Source organism: Haliaeetus leucocephalus, unplaced genomic scaffold, assembly GCF_000737465.1.
Source record: "Haliaeetus leucocephalus isolate CR32 unplaced genomic scaffold, Haliaeetus_leucocephalus-4.0 Scaffold267, whole genome shotgun sequence".
In the NCBI taxonomy this organism is placed as follows: domain Eukaryota; kingdom Metazoa; phylum Chordata; class Aves; order Accipitriformes; family Accipitridae; genus Haliaeetus; species Haliaeetus leucocephalus.
In genome coordinates, this window is record NW_010972703.1 from 153,837 (window position 1) to 176,272 (window position 22,436).

The following is a 22,436-nucleotide window of genomic DNA, read 5'->3' on the forward strand; positions in this document are numbered from 1 at the left end:
AAAAGATTTACATGCTGCAATGTTCTTCTCTGCCTGGTTATTTGCTGCTTCTGGATGTCAGGTTCAAGGAGGAGGCAACTGGAGTTTTAGTTGACTAAAATCCCATTCCTGATATTTGCACAAAGCCTGTGAGTGCCTGCACCCAGAAGGGTCCACAAGCCCCATGCTGGTGACCTAGGGACATCCCTGGAAGCCATGGGCCACACTGCTCTCCTGTCTACTGGCAGTCCCAACCAGAAGGAAAGACACAGAGGAGAAAATCATGTATTTTTTTATTATTAATGATCTACAGCATGGGGTTTCAAATATCAGTTGTTGGAGGAGAAGAGAGGAAAGAGTTGAGGCTCAGGAGCAGCTTTGCCATGTGTGAACTTCCTATCAGCAAAGGTGCCATGCTGGTGAGACTCCCCCCCCCTTGCAGCTTTGGGATTAACCTCTCCTGACACCAGAAACTCACAGAGCAGATGTCTGCATCTGAACTGGCCACCACAGGATCCTTTATAGGGAGAAACTGTCTGGTGTAGGGCAATTGCACCCATTGGGAGGTTGGGGGGGGGGGAAAGGTAAAGTTTGGACACCTTGGTTTGGAGGTGACCAGCTCAGATGGGGACATCTATACTTAATCAGGCACACCTTGGGAAAATTTGCCTTTCTACTACTGTCACTCTGATATTTTTTTTTTTTTTTCCCCTTTTCCCATGGTTGCCCCAGGGTCCCCTCCCCAGAGCTTTTCCATTCTCTTTGCCTCATTTCTCTCAGGCTTCTCTCTCTTCCCTGTGCATCAATCACTCAATTTCATGGGGAAGAAAGAAACACAAAAGCAAAAGTCCCCATTTCTTCTGTTCCCCATGGCCTAGGGGGGGCACAAGGTTGTCCCCTGAGGCTATAAAAAGTGGGGGAGACACTGCTCTCTGTCTCAGGGACACAGCCTGAGCTGGGACCTGGCCCCCACCACCCAGAGCCATGGGCGGACCCTCTCCCCGGTGAAGGAGGCACGTGAAAAGATGAACATAAGCCCCCCCTCATCCGCATCGAAAAATGCCACCGTCCCTCCAGTGTAGTCCAGGTGGACGCTGACCCGCCGGGGCACCCAGCGGAGGGGTAGCAGGGTCACCTTGTGGGTGGTGAGCGCCCGGATTTGTCCCCCCCACTTCTCTACCCCCCAAATCCCTCCCTGGGGGCAGAGGCTGAGATGCCCCTTCCGACGAATGGAGTCACGGGCCACCCCCACAGCCCAATCCCCCCCGTCCCCCACCTCCACCTCCCAACAATGCCGGCCAGCCACGAAACCCTGGCAGCCCAGCACGAAGGGCCAGTAGTCAAATCGCTCAGGGTTATCAGGCAGGTCCCGTCGTCCTTCCCCGCGTCTCACGCTCTTATGGTCCTCGGAGAGGATGAGGTCGGGATGAGCCGTGTCAGGGTCCAGGGTCACGATGGCTGTGGGGTGGGGGACAGGGGTGTCAGAAGCAGGGCTGAGCCCCCTGGGGATGTGGGGGGCTTGGAGGGGGCCAGCAGGACCCAGGCTGGCATCCAAGGGGCAAAAGCATCCCAAGACAGAAGCATCCCTGACATGAGGAAGGGTGCTGTACATGAAGCAAAAAAGCTGTTTTTAACCCCCAAAAACCAAAAAGGAAAGGCACACAGTAATGGCAACAGGCTCATGCAGAAATCCCTGGAGACTTTATGCTATGTCAGGCCAAAAACAAATGTTGAGGAGAGAAAAAAAATGAAGGGAAGCGATACGTGGGATGTAAACCAGGAAAGTCTTGAGCAGGTTGTCTCTTACAGCGACCACAGGACAAGACCAGACTGGTTTGGCTGAGCATGTGGTTTAAAAAAAAAAAAGAGCTAAAACCTGAAGACAGGGTAATGAATTAGGTCGGTCTGTTTCTGTATTTGTTTCATGGAAATAGTTAGGTTTCAAGGCAAGAGCTCTGCCCTGGGGTGGGCTTTCCTCCAGAATTACGCAGAGGCTTCAGCTGCAGGGCTGAGAAAACTTGTTGGGTTGCCCTAATTTTCGTATTCTTCCTTCAGCATCTATTTTTGGCCACTTTGGGCTAGGTGCACCTTCATCTAACAGGTACAGCTGCTCTTGCGTTCTCATGCTCAGCAAAAGCCAATTTTGGGAAAGGCTAGGCTGGAGGGGGAGCAGGGCCAGAGAGCAGCCCATCCTTCATCCATGAGCATCCTTCAGGAATTAGGGCAAAACATTTATAACTAAGAGACTGATAAATGAGGCATTAAGGGGGTATCAAATAGTCATTTCTTCTGACCAGGAAAAGCCCTTTGCTCTTCCTCTCCTCCATCTCAGGGTTTCTCTCTCCAGTATTTCTGTTCCCAAAGTATATCCAGAATGAACTAAGGGCAGATCAGCTCTTCCAGCTCTCCCCAAAATATGCCTAGTCTATTTTTTTCCTCCTCCTCCAGCCTTTCTCAGTACCTTGTAGCTTCTTCAGAGTTTCCTTCAGAGCACTGTTCCTCCATGAGAAGTGACAGACTCTCTCCTCTGACTCTGGAGAAACATCCACTGGCAGCTGGAAAGTCACTTTCCCACACCTGGGAAAAAAAAAAACCAAACAACTTACACTTTTTGGAATGATTGTCATCATTTCAGGAAATCTGATGCCACCAGAAATGAGGTGATGGTATTGCTAGAATGTTGTTTTTTTTTTTTTTTAGTCTCACCTCCTTGGCATCTCAAACCTCAAGGAAAGTGAAGGCCAAATTTCCCTGTTGGATCAATCTTTTTTTTAACTTTATTTTTTATGTAGACCATGAGAAAGGTCCTGGTTGGGAGGACTGGGCTAGAGAAAAGAGCCAAAACTCTGCAGTGAAATTAAAGCCAGCCTTTGCCAATGTGGAGGTCATTTTGAGACTAAAACTCCTTTGATTAGCGCATCCCCTGAAACGTTCAAGAGACAAGCATGTAGCGATTGTACCCAAAATACCCTTCCTGACTCCCACATTTTCCCTGAAGCAAAGGTGTATTCAGCAGCCACCAATGAGTTTTCTCCTCCATGGTCTTTGCTCTTTGAAAAGCTCAAGAAACAGCCTTTCAGAGAGGCCACATACCTGCTGATGGTGCTTTTCACATCCTAGGGAAAGGAGAGAGAAAGAGAAAAGGAAGCTCAGCATGAACTTTTCTGCTTAAATCACAGCAATGTTGTATTATTTAGTTGGGGATGGACCTCTTGGGTCCCAGCTTCAACCCTCTGCTCAATGCTGGGTCCAGGCAAGTTCTGAATACATGGAAGGATGGAAATGCCCACATCTAGAGGGACCCTGAATCAGGGAGGCACCATGCTAACAAGGAAAACTTTTTTTCCCCAAATCTAGAAAAAAAAAAATATCTTGCTGCAGTCTGTGCTAGTTGCCTCTCATCCTTTCACTGGCCACTTCTGAGACACTGCCTCTGTCTCCTCCATAATCTCATTAGACCATTGCAGAGTACCAGGGCCCCCAGCAGCACTAATAGACATTAATGGCCCTGATCAGCCTGACCTGAGACACCACCCACCCCCTGCCCATGGCCCAGGGGCTCTATTTAAGCTCAGTCCTGGGGTAGTTAGTCCTTTCGCAAGTTGTCTTGGAGGAACATGACTGTGGACCCTGCTGATTCACCCCACAGGCTGCATTCCCAGCTTGCCTTCAGCCCTGCCTCCTGCCCACAGACCTACCTGATGTTTTGGGCTGCCCTGCCCTGCCCTGCTCCCCTCTCTCAGGTACCGCAAAGATGGAGTGAAGGCTGGTGACGCTCTTGCTCCCTACGCTATCATGCCCAGCTCCCCATCCCGTAGGGAGCCACCAGCCATCACTATTCCCTCCCACAGACAGTGATTTCATTCCCTTTTTTTTTTCTTCCATCTTTCCAGGCTGCAAATCCCCCCCTCCTCATGCCCTTGGGGTTTTCAAGTCTACAAAGGGAATAGGAGCAAACCAGAACTAGGAAAGCCCAACTCATTAAGCCAGTAGCTACCTGGTGGGGAGGACCACCCCCCCCTACAATTTTCCATTGAAAAGCTGTAAACTGGATGAATCCACTCACCAATGGCTGATTCTTCTCTTCCTGCCCTTGTGTTGGGGTATCTAGCTGGGAAATCTCCTCTGAGGGTTTGGTGGCATTTTTTGCCTGCCTCTTCTCAATCTCATTTTTCAGGTCTTCCAGCTGTGAAAGCAAGAAGAGCTCATGTCCTCCTGGGACCTGCAGCATGTCTAAAATCTGAGCACAGTCTGCCAGGGTTCGGCTTCTGTCCTCCCCTTTTAAGATGCAAAGGAGCAGTGGGATGGGAAATACTATGAGGAATCCATGGAAAGGCATTTCCCACAGGAGATCACCCATGAACCAAAATGCCTACTAATTTTTCTTGAATTCCTGGAGAAATCTGGGTGGAAAAAAAAATCAAACCTGATGCAAAAAAGCAACACAGGTTTGGGAGGAGAGATACTGATAAAAGCTACAAACACACTTGCATGAACTTGGGCAGAAAGCCATGATATTCCTGCACTTACCAGCACAGCAGTGATGTAAAGCAACTGAAAATGATCTAAAGAAATGATCCTAAAGTCAGTGTATTACTGTCCAGGGACTTAAGAGGTCAGAGAGGTTGACACCTACCAGATCCTCCAGTTTTCTGCACTCCAGGGTAGCTGTCCTTCCTCGGAGACCTTCTCTCTCTTCCTTCAGAAAACTTAATATCTGCCTGAATTTCTTCCAAAGTGAACTAAAAAAAACCTGTTGGTTTTATCCCTTTGATGGGGCTGTACCTTTCTCTTCTTGTTCCTTCCCAGTCCTGGATAAAACTGCGGCACGGATGCGTTGAGCCTGTGAGTCAGCTCTTCGTGCCATGTCTCCTGGGCAGGAGGTGGTGACACCCTTGGCCTGATGTGCTCGGAGCATCATGTTTCTCGCTTGTCAATCTTCCAGCTTTTTATTCTGGGGAGCTGTTGAGGGCTGTCACCTCACTGCTTTTGTCCTCCTCTTTTTAGGGCTGGGCGCTAGGCAAAACCATCAACCCTCCCAGAAAAGCGCTGGAGGCAAATTCAGGCTGCCAGGAGGGTGGGGAGCTCTTGAGGCTTGGTGGGACCATGGGTGGGGAAAGCATAAGAAAACAGGGCGGGAAATGTGCAGCCAGAACTTTGTAGGTGCTGGAAGAAGGGCTGTGACTCAATGTGCTTAAAGGAGCACAAGTTGGGGTCCTTGGCACTCCTGCCATGAATGTGCCTATAGCCACCCATCACTACATGACCTCCCAGAAGCACCGTCCTGGCTCTGAGCTCACAGGGAAATGTTTCTAAGGAATTTATAACCCACTGCTCCTTTTTTAAGCTCCATGGTTAAATATATATATTTTTTTTTGCATGGCAGCAACCGGGATTTTGAGACAGGGTCACCGTGACCCAGCTGAAGGGCTACCAACTGCGATAACTCTCCCAGCTGCAATTTCTCAGCCGGGTTTGGAGATGCAAGTCTCGTTTCCAGCAAACTATTCCCATCAGGAAGAGCCATAGGGGAGTAACTTGCTCCAGGAACACTAGGACTGGAAGCAAACGCCCTGCAACCGCTTGCCAGGGAAGCATGGCCTGGAGTGAGCAGGTTGGGAGGCAATCAATCCTGCCAGATGCAGGAGGTGGGTGCAACCGAATGAATGTTGGCATCTAATGAGACACCTCCGTCTGAGCTGGGCTGCTTTGCTCTTCGGCAGATAGTGGCTCTGCACCATCGGCACAGCCTAGGGCACAGCTCCTTTCATCTCAAAACTAGGTGCCTATGGTTGGGCAAATGAGTTGCACCCTAAAAGCGTCTACAGAGCCTGGAAAACCAGCTGGGGCGGAGACATCTGCATCGCATATTTCTAGAGTGAAGGGACACCCTGGAAGAGAGGTGGAGCTGGGAGAGAGGTGCATGGAGATCAGAGACATGGAGGGACCCTGTGGCCCTGAAAGAGTCGGAAAAACATCGTTTTCTACCTCCAAGGAAAGCACAGACTTTTACTGGGACCTGGTGTCTGTGCCTTGCGCTTCTCAGCAAGTGCCTCTGAGAGGAGTGTGGTGGGACCACGGTAGTTCAGGGATCTCCAGCAACCCACAAGCTTGTCCTTGCAAAACAGCTCAAGAGCTTTTCCCTTGATTCACCCAGGCTGTTTTTTCTTTGGTCCTTCCTGCACCTACAGCCTGTATATTTGTATTCCCCTCTACCTTTCCCAGCTGGGCTTGGATCTGTGTCTGGACATGGATCATACTCCTCCCCAGCAGAGATGTGGCAAAGGCAAAGGGGATGAGATGGGAGAAAGAGCAAAAAGTACTCAAGGCTGTTTGCTCAAAAGTCTTTCCCAGTAGCCCTGATTGCCCGTTTTTAATAAATCCTCATGCCTGAGCTCCTGCAGTGATTTCAGGTTGGCTCTGCAGAAAGCAGATATCTATCCTGCAGTGGGATCCCCCATGTTTCCCAACTGATGTGACCAAGTGACAGTGATGCCCCAGACTAAGGAGCATGGATAGAGGGGAGATGTCACAGCGTGACAAAGAGCACCGAAATACCAGCTGTAAGTTTGCCCTCAATGGGACCCATGGAAATGGTGAGATGGGACTTCATCACAGGGTGCCCACTCATATCTCGTCTGTTATTCTGAGCCCAACATCACCCGCTCCCTCCCACTCTCGCTTCTAGTTCCTCTTCTTGGTTCTGTAATCAATAACGTGTATTTATTTCAGTGGTGCCTCTTCCTCTTTTGGGTTTCCTCAGAAGAAAATCAGCAGTTTTTGAGGGAATCAATGCAGGTGAATCAGGCAAAAATGCCAGAATTTGTATTTTACCTATCCACTCCACCTACTTTTATAGTTGAGGAATATCTAACTGGCACAGCCACAGCAGCCTCCTGTACAACTTGTCCCACCTCGTCCCTCCTGAACAGCCAACAGGGAGAAACAGGCTTTTCTTGGGAGTTATCCAGGAAGCTGGACATGTATAATGGTGTGGAAAATTGCATTCCAGATGGGTTCATTTCCCTTCACTGCCTGCAAAGGGGGCTTGAATGACTGGAGGTCCATCACGAGAAGGTGGAAAGGTAAGCAAGGTGTCCCCATCCTGTGCAGCTTTTCTTAATCTTGCTGATCCAAAGGCTAAGAAATCCAGAATAATACATCCATAGCAAGGCAGAAAGTGGACAATGCAAAACAAAATGTTCTTTTATTTAAAATAATTATCAGAAATCTAGACAGAGATAGAGACCAGCTCCCCAAACCAAGCTAGTTTGTAGTGAAAGGCCACCTCCCTTGGCAGAACAGACTCTGGATCTGCCTTGCAATTGATGTCAGAAAGAAAACACTTCGGAAAGAGGTAAAAGCAGAGGATTTGGTCCGTTAAAGGCAAAATGAATTTTAAAAGGCCTCACGTTTGGAAGTCCTGAGTGCTCTCCATCCTTGATCAACCCCTCAGTGTTCTGACTCCATGACCTTGTACCTGCTGATCCTTCCTCCTCACTGCTATCTGCTGGTGTCCCCATCTCCCCATCCTTGCTGTACAGGCGCCACCCCAAAGCTCCCAATGGAGATGGACATGAGAGAGGAGCAGCAGGTTGTCTCAGCGAGATGCTCTAGCAAGCACAGCAAACAGGTGGCATCACACAGGAGATGTCCCTTTCATTAAGGTCTGATTGACAGACATCTCAAGGACAGATCTGGAGGGGAAACCTGAATCCTACCCAGTCCAGAGGGGACATCAGCTGCCCAGTCATGGACTGGTCCTCTGAGGGTGGGATTTGGGTGATTTCTTGCAAACGAGCCCCCATCCCCATCTTGAACCAGGGGAAGACCCTCTCCCCATTGAACAAGGCTCTGGTATAAACCAAGATGGGAGCATCATCATCTGCACTGAAAAATGCCACCCGCCCCCCTTCATAGTCCAAGGAGACCCGTATCCTCCTGGGAAGTGGGTTCAGGTGCAGGTTGGCACGGGGGGATGCGAGTGAGTAATAAGCCTCCAGCGCCCAGACCCCCTCCTTGGGGGTGAGGCTCATCGGTCCCTTCCTCTTGACCGATGCTCGGGCCACCCCCAGGGCCCAGACACCCCCCTGCCCCACGTCCACCTCCCAGAAATGTCTCCCTGAGGTGAAGCCCTCACAGCCCAGCACGCAGGGTTCGAAGTCAAATCTCTCTGGGTTGTCCGGGAGGTCTTGCTGGGTCAGTTGGCCCCTGGCTTGTTTTCGGTCCTCGGAGAGGTAGAGGTTGGGGTGAGCTGTGGCTGGGTCCAGGGTCACGTTGGCTGCAGGACAAGGGAGAACCAGAGTACTGGATGTAGGGCTTGGCCCCAGGAGAGGCTGGAGATGTTTCTTCTCCTCCCAGCATCTGGGACCAGCCCCACTCCCCTGCTTCTCCCAGCTTTGAATGTTTCACTGAGCATCAAGGGCAGGTCTGGGACTGGCACTACCCTTGGGGTCCCCTGGGTGAAAGGAGAAGGGGGGGAGAGGAAAAAGCATGGAGCAGAGGCACGGGGAGGGGATGGTGGGAAATTAATGGGGAGGGAAGGGGAAGCACAAATGCTCTTCTCAGCATTCCCTTTCTTTGGGTCCCAGAGGGGCATTTGGCTTTATTAGGACCATATCTCACTCCCCGGATACACCAGGAGCATCAACAGCAGAATGCTGTCACCCTTCCCTTCCTCTCTCTGGGGGGATTGCATTGTTTTTTCCACAGGAATTTCTTCCACAAGCCAAAACCCCGTTTTCTCCCACCCACTACCATTGACTTACTTGGCTCTTGCAATTTAAACATCAGGCCGTCTAAAGAGGAGAGAGATTTCATGGTATCAGGTTTATGTGTTGGGCAAACTGGCTGCAGCTTAGCTTTATTGCACAGGCGGGGGAGGTGAAACAGCTAACGGGAGACTTGAGAGCGGAAATACTGTGTGAGGGCTTGGCTGGGTGCAAAGGCTCTGGGTTGACTTGCTCTGGTGCAGATATTGAAGCTGTGATAGCTATACAACTCTCCCAAAGCCAGGGGAGATGAACCTCCTGGCAAAGGTAAACTCATCTCCAAGAGACACTGCAATGGATTTCTCCCCCTGTTGTAGCATCCCCTCCCGGCTTTGTACCCACATGAACTTTAATTTTCCCACCAGCTTGGAAGTGATGGGAACAACTGCACCAGCAGCTCTGTTTGAATTTGCTTTTCTTGTGGGACAGGGGAGAGGACATTCCTTTGCTGAGCTTGTTTTTCTCTCCTCTCCACTTCCCGATTATTTTTGCCCCAGGAAAAACTGTCAGTGTCCTTCTCTAGTTAAAACTTTCAGCTGCATTTATTTACAACAGTTACTAGGTGGGTTTTGCACTAGCAGCCAGCACACAAGAACCCAGTTTCTCACAGATATCAGGCACACAAGGCAACGTGCCCTCTCCTAACCCTGCTCAGTACCTTGGCATTTCCTCAGTGTGCCTCTCACAAGGATGTTTCTCTGAACAAAGTCCTCAAGCCTTCTTTCCAGATCGGAGGAAATCTCCACCGGAGGGTTGAACTGCATCATCTCACAACTGCAAAGAGAGCAGAAGAGGGCAAAACCCATATGCAATATGTTTGATTGCTCATTTTGTTCTCATTAAATAATTCAGGAGAAGCTATGGGACGGGCTGAGGATACTTATCCAGGAGCAAATAAAATCCCCCTTTTCCCTGCCCTGTTTCTTTGCAGTTTGTTTCCCCCAGGCAGTCGCTGAGCAGATGTTTCTGAACACAAAGCACAGCTGTGGGAGGCCGAGCTATCGATTGCATCCATCTGGCTTGAGACCCTGACCTCAGGATTCACCCAGGTGGCATCCAGAACCTCTCCAAGCATCAGAGTGTGGGTAAAGTGAGAAGGAGCCACATTACCTGTTTAAGAGTCTTCTGATGTCCTAAAGCAGGGAAGAGAGAGGAGGAAAGACAGTTGGGGAAGAGGAACAACAAGTGTATCTTCTAACAAAAGTTATGTATTTTCATGTCAATGCAGTAGCAAAGAAGGACCCCACCCACAGGATGATCCCACCTGCAGCAATGCTAGAAGACACCAGGGGGTTCCCATGGGGCTGAATTTGGGCTCCTGGGTCTCAGGCTTTGCTCTATCCCTCCTTTCCCCACCAGCCCTGATGCTTTGGGCTCTCACCTGCAGGAATTGGCTCGCCGGCTGCTGGAATTTCCCCTCCATCTCCCAGATCAGGGTGTCAAGGTGGGACATCTCTTCTGAGACCTTTGCCACTGCTTCATCCTGGATCCTGGTGATGGCCCTGTCCAGGTCTATCAGCTGGGTCAGGAGGAGGCGCTCTTGGTCCTTCAAAAATTGGTTTAATTGCTCAAATTCACACACTATCTTCTTCCCTTCAGTTTTGGTTTTCTCCTGCCAGGATCAGAGATGAGGGCAAAGGGGATGAAAGGAGGGCAGGAGACCTCCCCACAGAGCAGAAGGCATGGTGTGACCTCTCTACGACTCTAGCACCTGAAACACTGGCAAAAACTTCCCTCGTGGATTATCATTACATCATTCTAGTTTCTATTAGTGTCACATCTCTAAGGCTGACACAGTCTGTGGGGCTGCAAGAACCCCAGACCTTTGCAGAAGGAATCACAGTAGCCTCAGGTGAAGCTCTGCAAGATGGGCAGGAGATGGTGGGAGCTACAGAAGAATCCCACCATGCCCAAGAAAAACAGATTAATGCTTCAAGGCCACCCGGCTGGTCTCAGGAGACCATGTCCTCAGTGATATTCAGTCAACACAAGGGTGCATTTAACAGCAAACCCTCTTGCTGGGGATTTAGGTAGTAGCAGGGACTATTCAGGAGGCTTAGCCTGGAAGCAAAACCAAAAGATGCAGCCTCAACTGGGCTCTATAAGAGGGAGATTAATAGAGTTTAGGGGGGGTGGAAACCTTCCAGCCCATCTCTACACCAGGCTGAGAGCTGCCTGCCCCCCTAGCTCCCTTGCAAAGGAGCTGCAATGTTATCTCCCCAGTGCAGGCTCCAGCTAATGTGAAAACCTAGCTGATAAACACAGGGTTGGCTGGTGCCCAGAGCAAATGGCACAACACTCTGCAAACCAAATATGCAAGATCTGGCCTCAAAATACACCAGCAATGCTGGGGTGGAGTGAGAGACCCACGCTCCCCCAGGCTTCTGCTGGAGGGCACCTACCAGGTATGAGCTCTTCCTTACTCCAGTTTTTCTGCTTTCCAGGTATTTTTCTCTCTCCTCCTTCAAAGCCTGTAGGCGGGCTTGGATTTCTTCCTACAGAAAAAGACAATATGTTCTTGGAGGAGCTGAGAAAAATCCTTTTTATCCACTAAAATTACTTCTGCCTTCATCTTAGATGGGAAAGGCTTTGCCTAAACACTGGCTCTTCTGCAAGGAGTGGAACTGGAGGAGGAAGAAGGTCCAAAAGTGACCTATGGTGTTCTGAAGATCTGTGCAAAGAAAATGCAACCTGCAAACACAAACCTCACTGCAAGCACAGGGAAAAAAAATCTGCAGAAGTGCGAAACACCAACAGTAATCAATAGCCCATGTCCTGGAAGCATGTAAGAGCAAGATAAGTGCACAGTGAGATTTCCCTCAAAAACACTCACAGCCTCCAGAAATTGGTGGCTCTGGGACAAATATCTCTGTATTTAATAACCTTCAGTGGATTTGTTTAGCATGCATTTATAGAAGTGCTTTCTGAACCCACAGAAACCTTCAGCATCAGCAACATCTTGCAGCAAGGAGTTCCTCCTGTTAACGCTGCACGATGTTGCACTGTGTTTGCATGACTCTGCCAAGTGCTTGGCTTTTTGGTGAGATGATGAGAACAGGTTTGGGTCAGCAGAAAACAAAAGGATCAGAGAAAGAAGAGACAGGAAAAAGTTATTTCTCTGTATTTGAACAGAGTGAAACAGAGAAGAAAGAGTGAATAGGGGAACAAATATGCAAAATTGCCTTCAATAATTGATTTAACCAAGCAAAAAAAAATCAGGAATTCTTAGGCATTTTTACATATTTTGAATATTTATTGTTGTCAGTATTTCAGTACAGTTGAGTCGACAGCAGATTTCAAAGAGGAAAAAGGCTAACAAGGTTGGGGTTTTTTTTATTTCTCCCAGGCTGTTGGCAAAGATCAATAAATTAAAGGGGACGACCTTATAGGAACATTGCAAAAAACAAATATCCATGCAGTAAAATGCAAACAGGAAGCACATGAGTAAGTGACACCCAAAGGTCCCTGTTTGCAGCTGCACCACGGAGGGGCACAGAGAGCGGATGCACCTGAACTGCTGTACTTTGCCCCTGGAAAGGGATTTTCTGTGAGGTGGGGAGGTGCAAGCATGTCCCCCCAGGCTTTACCTTATATTCCTGGGCAGCTTCTTCGACAGGGACCACGGTGTGGAAGCGGTGAGCCTGGGACCTGTCACACACCATGCAGATGGGCTGCTGGTCGTCCTTGCAGAAGAGCTTCAGAGCCTCCTGGTGCTGCCCACACAAATTCTCCCATCCCACTGCTCCTTCTCCTGCCCGCAAGTTCAGCTGCCTGGCAATTTTGGCAATATTTGCCAGCTCCCTGCTGGGACGGAAACTCTTCTGCAAAGCCGTCTGCCTGCACTGCGGGCAGGAGAAATGTGACTCCAGCCCTTCCCAGCAGTGGGTGATGCACGCCTGGCAGAAGTTATGGCCACAGTGGATGGAGACGGGGTCTTGGAAATAACCCAGGCAGATGGAGCAAGTGGCTTCGCTGTGCAGGCTTTCCACTGGACTCTGCATAGCCATGGCTCTTCCCAACCTACCTCTGGGAGAGGATCAAATAAGCTTCACTTTGCAGGAAGAAGAGAAGGACATTCCTTCTTCTGGCTCAGCCGTTTCCTCACTGCCAATGGGGGGAAATCAACCCCCAGCCCAAACGCCACAAAAAGGCAGCACAGAGGAGCGAGAAGAGGGCGAGCACACGCGATGCTTCCTCCTCGCCTCCTGCTGGTTTCGGTTCAGTTGGCTTTCTGAGCCAGATGTGAGTTAGCAGATAGGAGGCAGGAGGGCAGGGCTGCTCTTCAGCAGGACCAGGATGGACTGGAGACGTGGTTGGGGAGAAGTCTCATTAAACTTGGGGTGGGATAGCCTCCTGCACCAGGACCAACCATGGAACAGGACTTCAGGGTCTCTGGGGGGTGACAAGTTGTCCACAGAATCATAGAATTGTTTAGGTTGGAAAAGACCTTTAAGATCATCGAGTCCAACCATCAACCCAACACCACCATGTCCACTAAACCATGTCCTGAAGTGCCACATCTACATGTTTTTTGAACACCTCCAGGGATGGTGACTCCACCACTTCCCTGGGCTGCCTGTTCCAATGCCTGACAACCCTCTCAGTAAAGAAATTTTTTCTAATATCCAATCTAAACCTCCCCTGGTGCAACTTGAGGCCATTTCCTCTCATCCTAATGAGTCCATGGGTCAGCAGTGGGACCATGCACCAAAGATATCAACCCCATATGGGGCTGCATTAGCAAGAGTGGAGAGGGGAAGGATTGTTCCCCTCCATCAGCACATGTGAGGCTGTATCTGTGTACGGGGACCAGTTTGGGCCTTCCCAGTACAAGGAAGACAGCATCAGGCTGCCAAACGGAAGCCCAGGATGGATGGGGAGAGATTGGGATTATCCAGCTTGGAAAGGAGACGGAGCGAATCGCTTTCTGCAGCTACCCAATGGGGTTAGAGAGAGGACAGAGCCAAACATGACATCTCTCCATGCCTGTCATTATATGCTTTTAATTGTTTAATTACGCATTTACGCTGCTTAAATGGAGGTCCTGGGCCCATAGTCATTCTTGCCCTGCTTTTATTTGCTTTCCTAGGCATCTACTTTTGGGGACAGGGCAAGGACTTGATGGACCTTCATCTGAACCCCTGTGTCTGTTGTATAGCCTCAAGGAAAAGGTCCAGTCTCTGGCTTGACTAAAGCCCAGTGCATCAGGGATCACATCGAACCAATGCCAAAAGGAGCAGTCCTGTTTCTGTGCTCATTCCCAGTTCTGACTGTTGTAACACCTGGAGCTGCAGACGCTCATGGTGGAATTGGGACAAAACCCAGCCCCTTGTTTGTTTCCCAGGAGTGAGTGGATGGGGTGTTGTTTTTTTTTTTTTTCCCTGTGCCTTGGGAAATGTCATGGTTTAAGCCCAGCCAGCAACTAGGCACCATGCAGCCACTCACTCACTCCCCACCTCTCAATGGGATGGAGACGAGAATCAAAAACCAAAAGTAACTCGTGCATTGAGATAAGAACGATTTAATGGCTGAAGTAAAATAAAATACTAACAATAATAACAATAAAATATAATAATAGTAATTAAAAGGAAGATAATTTAAAAAAAAAAAAAAAGAAAACCCAAGAAAAGACAAGTGATGCACAGCGCAATTACTCACCACCCGCTGACCAATGCCCGAGCAGTGATCCACCCCTCCTGACCAACTCCCCCCAGGTTATATACTGAGCATAACGTTCTATGGTAAGAATGTCCCTTTGGCTAGTTCGGGTCAGCTGTCCTGGCCACGGTCCCTCCCAGCTTCTTGTACACCTGCTTGCTGGCAGAGCATGGGTAACTGAAAAATCCTTGACTTAGGATACGCACTACTTAGCAACAACTAAAACATCAGTGTGTTACCAACATTATTCTCACACTAAATCCAGAACACACTGTACCAGCTACTAAGAAGAAAATTAACTCTATCCCAGCCAAAACCAGGACAGGAAAAAAGTTTAAAGAAGTTTGAAGCAAGCACTCCCCCTCACCAGGAACCATGGGTAGACCGCCTCCCCTTTGAAAGAAGCCTGCCGAAAAGCAAAGATCCGTGCCTTGCTCACAGCATCAAAAAACACCACCCTCCCTTCCTGACAGTCCAAGCAGATTCGTATCCGCTGGGGGACACTGTGTAGGGTCAAGGGGGTGACAGTGGGATGGGTCAGAGCCTTGTACCCACTGCTGATGTGACACAGCGCCCATATGTCCTCTTCGGGCACCAGGGGTAAATCTGTCTCCCTCGGCACTGATTCCTTGGCCACCCCAATGGCCCACATGCCTTCTCTGCTGATCTCCACCTCCCAACAGTGCCAACCCAACGTGAAGCCCCTCGAGCCCAGCACGCAGGGATGGAATTTGAACCTCTCGGGGTTGGAGGGTAGCTTTTGCTCATACCTTCCCCACCGCACAATCTTGCAGTCTTCTGAGAGGTAAAGCTTGGCTTTGGCCGTGTTCGGGTCCAGTGTCACCTGTGCTGGAGGTGGAGAGAGAGTCAGGCTCATTGTAGCAGATTTTGAGGGTCTTTTTCTCTCCTTTCCCATCCATCCGATCCAGTTGGGACCCCTCCAGGCGTTGCCTCATGGTGGGGCCAGTATGGGACAAGGAGGAAAGGAGGCAGCAGAGGAGTTTAGTTAATCATTGGGGCCAGCGGAGCTTGTTTTACTGTATTTTTTTATTTAATATGCTGGATTGGTTGGGCACATGTTCGGTTCACTTACTCAATAAAGGAAGTTTGAACTCCAGTATGCCTAGAGGAAAGAGAAAGAGAAAAATGTGAGAGGCAGAAAGATAAATTGGTCTGATTCTGGATTTCTGCAAAAATCCAGAGTCAGGAACAATCTTGGGGGAATGTAGAGAAACTTGAGGAGGGAGAGAAGAAAAACAGGACTATACATATGAAATTCACCCACACACAGAGGGGCTGCTGCAAAGAAAATGAATACAATGATGCATTGGAGTGTGTCTGTGATGAGGAGCACGGGACAGCAGCAAGACACTATCTCCACATACTTAATGTGAAATACATGGGACTCAATGCAACAGGCAACAACAGCGGCAGCCAGGTAAAATCAGACTAACACTCGCTGCTTATTTCCAATCTCATTATTCAATCTTGAAAAAAAAATCCCTCATTCAACAACCAGGATGTATTTCTTTCGCATGGCTTCACTCCATCCCTCCCCACCAAGAAACACGATCACATTTTCCTTTCCGGACCTGCACACTGTACCTTGAAATTTCTCCATAGACTCCTTGACATCTTTGGTTTTCTCTGTGAAATCACAGAATTTCTCTTCCAGCTCAGAGGAAATATTGAGTGACTGCGACCACATTTCCCTCTTGCATCTGGAAGGAAAGAGGATGTATTTATGCCTGGTTGTAGTTTGCTACTCAGTGTTTTATCAGTAGTCAGTGGGGAGAATTAGCAGAGGGAAGATGAATGGGTCTGCACCACATCACACATCTTAGGCAGCAAATTACACATCATCACACATCACTCTTGTAGATGTTTATTGATCTGCATCAGCTGTGAAAGGAAGAGGTGGTTGTGTCAGGGCCCTAACGGGAATTAACAACCCTGAGCAGACCCACCTGGGACTCCATACCCCCACCCATGGTCCAGGGGCTCTATTGAAGCTCAGCTCTGAAGCATTTAGCCCTTTTGCAAGCTGCTTCAGAGGAGTATCCATGCATGGCCATGGGCCCTGCTGATCCACCCCATGGGCTGCCGCCTTGGCTTGCCCATGGACCTGCCTGTTGCTCTGGTCTACCCCCGGCTGTTCTTCCCAGCCCTGCTTGGCTCTCCTTGGTCAGGCACGTGGGATGGGGCTATGGCTGGGGACATCTCTGTTCCCTGTATGGTTGTGTGCAGCTCCATAGGGAGCCACCAGCCCTTGCTGCCCCCTGACAACTTGTTCCAGGATGATGCTCATTTTTGTTATGCTGAGCTATTTCCCCAACAATGGCTTAAGACTCTTCCCCCATATGGCCCCACCAGATATTCACTTTGAGAGTATAGGAACCTGTGCTCTTCAGAAATGGAACCCTGTCCTCCTAGTTCAGCTTGTGCAGGTGACTAAGCCATCAGTGCCGGTACTTGTCTGAATTTATCATTAATTAAGTAGAGAGGAAGAGCCCTCCTTCCAAACCCCAGTGTCCTCAGTCAAGTCCAAAGGCTATACTGCAGGAGGGCCAACCTGTCCCTACATTATTTCTCCCAGTATCCTGCCACAAAGTTGCACTATTGTGGTGAAATTTTGATAGGAGAGGGACCACGTACCTGCTCAAGGTGGTTTTGATGTCCTAGATGAGAGAGAAAAAGAGATTTAGTGACCTGCAATACCTCCCCTTGGAGTACCAGGGTCCTGCTGTAATGAAGTCCCTCCCTTAGCATGTTGAGGTATAAAATCAAGAGCTAGAGACCAAGCTGGTGCTCAGCCAGTGCCTTCACAGCAAGTTTGGGATGCCTGGGGTCTCACCTTCAGGAGTTCACAGTCTGGCTGTTGGCATATCTTCTCCACCTCCTTGATCAGAGTGCCCAGGCTCGTGGTCTCCTCCAAAAGCCTGGTGAGGATTTCTTTATGTGCATTCATTATCTCCATGTCCATCTTCTCCAGCTGAGCCAGCAGAAAGGACTCCTGCTCCTCCAGGAACTTGTGCAGCTGCTCATATTCGGTCACAATCTTCTGCTTTTCAGCTTCTATCCTCTTCTGCCAAGGGCAAGCCAAAGCAGGTAAAGGAAAGTAGAAAGTGGGACAAGACCATCAAGAGTCAACGGGGTGTCATGCATTAGTGGGATCCACCAAAAAGATGCATTTGGGAAAGATACAAACCCACTCTACCTTCCCCACACCCCTTGAGCATCACCCACCTATGGCAGAGAGGAAGAGGAGATGTTTCTCCTTTCTTCCCCCACCCTCTGCCAAGGAAAACTGATGGGTACCTACAGTGTAGTCCTGGACTCTGTCTCCTCTAGCCTTCACGGAAGATTGAAGCGCCTCGTGCTCTAATTTCAGAAGCTGCAGTTGGGTCCGAATTCTTTCCTGAGAGGAAAGAAATAAGTCCCTTGTTTCATGGCATCATTGTCTGCCATCAGAAGTAGACTCTTTGCTATTGCAACGCCAACAGTGCTTCCTGGTCCACAGCTGGCTTGAAACTCAATTCTGGGTCTTTCCAGCTTCTCTATTGCAAAAGGAAACTGATATCAGGTTGGCCTGAGCTGCCTGCAGAGGCATTGTTGCTGGAAAGTACCTTGTGAGGTGTGAAGCCAGGCGAAAAAATAACTCAGTGCAAAATTCGAGCAGGCTCATTCCAGATTGCAAGCAGGCCAGCTGAAGAGCTTTCACATCTAATGCCAGCTGGTCCACAGCAGCAGGAGACAGATGGGTCTGGCACCTGCATCTGCTGATGATGTAAGAAAGTTTTGATCTCTGGAGGATGGCATTTTGCTGTGAGCAGGGTCATTTAGCTGGGAGAAACAACACCTTCATTTGAAAAGTGGGGGGGGGTTCTTAGCTTAGTCTTAGGTCAGATGCTAGTAATTGGTGTAAAGCTTTTAGAATTAAAAAAAAAACCAAACAAATAAGGAGCGGAGGATAAAGATCAGGCTTGGGGGGGGGGGAAGTCAATTTCTTTGGAAATTCAGTCATGGTTGCAATCTCATGGATTTTGGCATAATCTGCCATGCTCAGCAGAAACAATGGGGAACTCTTGACTGCTCTTGAAGTAAGTGTTGCAAAAGTTTTGTGACAACTGTGACTGTTTTGAGGCTGTTAACCTCCCCCTTCTTTTTTCTTTTTTTTTTTTTTTTAAAACCAAGGTCAAGGAGATTTCAGGGAGCTGTGGGGTGGGAGAAGGGCTGAGGATCTCTTTCTTTTTTTCCTACTGATCTTCAGCATACCTGATCTTGATAAGGGACCCGCATCCTGGAGGAGAGTGCCATTTATAGCTGCTGGATAAACAAACCCTCATGAGGCTCAGTAAACCCCTGGCATTGCAAATTGTGAGGTTAAAAGGTTACATGGAGATTGTGGTGGTAAGAAATCACATGCATCTGTTTCTTACTCTTCCCTAAGCCTCTGCTCATGGCTGAACCCTGGGGGAGATGATCCCTTGGTCCCCAAGAGCGCGGTGCTCCTATGTCCACCTCTTCCTCAGGGCAGGTAATGCCACCTCAATACTTGGAATCAAGAGCCAAGGATGGGTGAGTCCACAGGTGGTTTATCCCACAGCCCAAAGGCTAGACACGTATCTGCACCCATCAAGAGCAGCAACACCAGGAACTTCTGGCCCTTGGTGCATCAACATGCCCGAAAACCCCTCACCTTGTACTCCTTGGCAGCCTCATCCACAGGAACCACAGAATGGTTACAGTGCACCTTGGACTTGTCACACACCACGCAGATCAGCCTTTCCTCATCTTCACAGAAGAGCTTCAGGGCTTCCTGATGCTCCTTGCACAAGTTCTCCCTTTCTTCCACCTCTCTGACTGGTTGCAGGTTCAAGCTCTTGGCTATTTCGATGATGTTGGCCAACTCCCAGTTGGGTCGGATGCTCTCCCGGGGCACCATCTCCCTGCACCGGGGGCAGGAGAAGTTGGTGGTCAGTCCTTTCCAGTTCTGAGTGATGCACACCCGGCAAAAGCTGTGCCCACAGTGGATGGACACGGGGTCCTGGAAAAGTTCCAGGCAGATGGAGCAGGAGGCTTCATCCTGGAGGCTCTCCACAGACCTCCTGGCTGCCATGGAAAGTGACCAAGCTTGTTTCACTTTCAAATGATCAGGAAGGAGACAGATTTCTCTTCCTGATTCTAAGCCATTGGTTAAACTGAGATCCAGCCCCTTTCTAGGAGGGCTTTAGGCAATATATTTATTTATATTGCTCTGCCAATGCTGGGAAGTAGCAGTTAGGTGGGGAGGAAGAGAATGGGAGGTGCCCATCCCATTTTTACCCTTTCCCAAAGGCACTGGTTTTTTCAGTCTCCGAAGCCTGTCCTTTGAATGAGTGGAGACCTATGGATTTGGTGACTCAATAGCAGCTAGAACAGGAGTTTCACATCCTACTTAGCACCTAAGAGAGGTTGTGGTACAGCTGGGGTGGGACAGCACCACTGGCTGAAAATCATTCTGAGATATCAGGAGTGACGGGACCTGGCCAGGGCTTGGGGAGGACCTCAGCACCCTTCAGGACAGCATCTATAGAGCTCTTTGGGAGGACTCTTGGGTGATCCTAAGGGTTCAAATGTGCAATTCACTCCAGAAGAAATTTCTGCTGCTGCTGACCCCTGGGACATCAGCTTTGCCCTTTGGGTAAGGTGGGACATCAAACTAACACCCTGCAGAGAATGCTATGGATCAAAGATGCTCATGCATCCCTGGAGATTGCCGGTGCCTCCAAGACCTTGCAAGGTCCCAGCAAGCTTCTCTGATCTGCGGTGACATAGCTGAGAGCCTGGATTGATGCTTTTCCTTCCTTTTCCTGCTCTTTAAATGCCTTTACTTTCAAAGATTGTTGTTGTCCTGTCTTTCCAGCATCACTCATTTGCCATTGCCATTCAACTGGTTTCCAGTCCAGGTGGTTTTCAGAAACATAAGCAGAACAAGTCATTGCTCTTCCCTCCCATCACAGCTGTGATGAAGCAAGAAAGGCTTTGTTAAGTGCTTTCATTTGAGCTTTACAAGAAAAAGGTCATGAGAGGGCAACAAAGCCACCAGGGTTTGCCATGCTGCTGGTGGCACAGCACCATTTTCCCAGTTTCTCTCTAACAAGAAAGAGAAAACAGCCCTTGAAATATAGAAAGACACCTTAATATAGTCATTTTGCATATTAAAATGCATCTAAAACTGCTTACTAAGCTTCCTGACCCAAATGTATATATATAAATTGCAGAAAGGCAGAGTTCAAGATCTTTCTGTTCATCTTTACCCCTCTAACCTCTGATTTCTCCCACCCCACAGCTCTAAGAAAGGCAGCTGAAATCCATGGGGTTCAACACCAAAGCCTTAAAAGACATATGTTCTTGTCAATACTGTGCGGGCTTTGCCTCATGAGAGGTCTTGGTGGGAAAATAGCAGATATTGCACTTAATATCTGGTATCCTCTTTTCCTTTCTAGTAACTAAACCAGGAACCAGAGCCAGCTTCTTCAGCCCTGCAGGAATGTCATTGTTGAATGTCAAGGAAAGGAAAAATTGGAAAGGATGGGAGAAGAGTAGAAGGGATTAAAGCTGTGTCCCAGGGGCTGTTGCACAAATTATAGGCTTCATTTTCCTGCTCGTCCCAGGGTGATATTCCCTAGCAAAATCTTTGAGAGTACCCAAATGTTAAAAAATCCAGAGGTCTGCCCAAGACAATCCCTTCTCAACCTGCTGCTCTTGAAAGCCCCATGACAACAAGATTCAAAGTGGACACTGGGACTCATTTGCTCCACTTTATTCTTTACCATCCATAGAGTCCTGAAATATAGTGTGGTTTCCTGGATCAAACCAAAGGCTTGTCCAGCGCATGTAATGTCCATCTTGCTGCCCATACTGTTTCAGGGAACCAGTTGGATCTTGGACTCCCAAACCCAGAAGAAAGGCAGGATTTTCTCTCCATTGAAAGAAGTTGGAGGAAAAGCAAAAGCCAAGGTCTCGTTATCAGCATCGAAGAAAGCCACGTGTCCCTTCTCATAATCCAGAGAGACACGGATAGTCCTTGGCCTCCCATTCAGAGGCTGAACAGTTTCGAAGGAGGTGAAAGCTTGAAACCTGTCCCCACAGATGCCAACAGCCCAAATCCCCTGGGAAGGGTCGAGGTTAATCCAACCCTTTCTCCACGCCGAGTCTCTGGCCACTCCCACAGCCCAAAATCCCCTGCTCCCCAGCTGCACTTCCCAGTAGTGCCTCCCCACTGTGAAGCCTTCACAACCCAACACAGAGCAGTAGGTATCAAATCTCTGGGGACTGTTGGGCAAATTCTGGGGTGTTTCATCCCACCTTACGCTCCTCCGGTCCTCGGAGAGGATGAGGTGGGGGTTTGCTGTGTCTGGATCCAGAGTCACGTTTGCTGATGGGAAAGAAACCATGAGAGAAGGAAAACAGCATGTCAGAGGGAAGACGATGGATATTTCTCTCCATCTGCATCCTCTTGTTTTTTCCAGGGATGAAATCTTGGCCTGACCGAAGCTGTTTGGTAAAGGCTTTCTCCATTAAATCTTCCATGCAGATCTATTTAAAGGCTCTAATGATTTGTACTATTTCTAATTCTGATCAAAGGGAATAGAAATTCATCTCACCAACCCACCAGAAAAGTGTGAATTCCCTGCTTTTGCTGTCTTTTTTTCATTTGGGTCCCCTTTTTACCCCAGTATACCTCCAGTCTTGTGTGACTTACCCCATTGCACATCCAGTTCAACTGGGAGACTCTCTGGAATGAGAGAGGAGGAGAGAATTGCTGTTAGTTTGTTGATGAGGGAGAGGGAGTGTAGTAGAAATGGATAAATATGAGGAGGTGCACTTTTCTCCTTGCAAAACAAGCAAAATCACCAAGTGAACAAGTCCAGCTTGTGGATAGATGGACCTTCAAACCCAATATGACCAGCTTTATGTGGCTATTTCCTTAATTCAGAGTTGACTGCACCAATTACTAATTGGAGATGAGAGAAGGGAATGGGA

At 48.9% G+C, this 22,436-nt stretch overlaps 3 protein-coding genes across 5 annotated transcripts in view; 1 reads left to right on the forward strand and 2 right to left on the reverse strand.

The window, feature by feature from the left end:
* The window catches only part of ZNF473 (zinc finger protein 473), a 157,479-nt gene that overhangs the window by 77,446 nt on the left and 57,597 nt on the right, over positions 1 to 22,436 (forward strand). The gene's annotated exons all lie outside the window — the stretch shown is intronic.
* Positions 917 to 13,189, reverse strand: LOC104832891 (E3 ubiquitin-protein ligase TRIM39-like). Its single transcript, XM_010569292.1, has 12 exons — positions 12,338 to 13,189; positions 11,153 to 11,245; positions 10,132 to 10,362; positions 9,861 to 9,883; positions 9,409 to 9,524; positions 8,748 to 8,777; positions 7,673 to 8,260; positions 7,392 to 7,537; positions 4,046 to 4,165; positions 3,073 to 3,095; positions 2,441 to 2,556; positions 917 to 1,437 (listed from the first exon to the last, which is right to left on the reverse strand). Exons 1-12 carry the CDS (start codon positions 12,755 to 12,757, stop codon positions 917 to 919), a joined length of 2,427 nt encoding a protein of 808 aa, XP_010567594.1. The 5' UTR covers positions 12,758 to 13,189.
* LOC104832884 (zinc finger protein RFP-like) lies at positions 14,691 to 19,542 on the reverse strand. Of its 3 annotated transcripts, none has more exons than XM_010569286.1 (7): positions 19,108 to 19,542; positions 17,731 to 17,826; positions 17,263 to 17,493; positions 17,064 to 17,086; positions 16,014 to 16,129; positions 15,502 to 15,531; positions 14,691 to 15,257 (listed from the first exon to the last, which is right to left on the reverse strand). In XM_010569286.1, exons 1-7 carry the CDS (start codon positions 19,525 to 19,527, stop codon positions 14,743 to 14,745), a joined length of 1,431 nt encoding a protein of 476 aa, XP_010567588.1. In that variant the 5' UTR covers positions 19,528 to 19,542; the 3' UTR covers positions 14,691 to 14,742. The 3 variants fall into 3 exon arrangements, with proteins under 3 accessions (XP_010567588.1, XP_010567586.1, XP_010567587.1); XM_010569284.1 differs by having other exon boundaries at positions 14,691 to 15,359; XM_010569285.1 differs by lacking the exon at positions 17,731 to 17,826 and having other exon boundaries at positions 14,691 to 15,359; positions 17,263 to 17,490.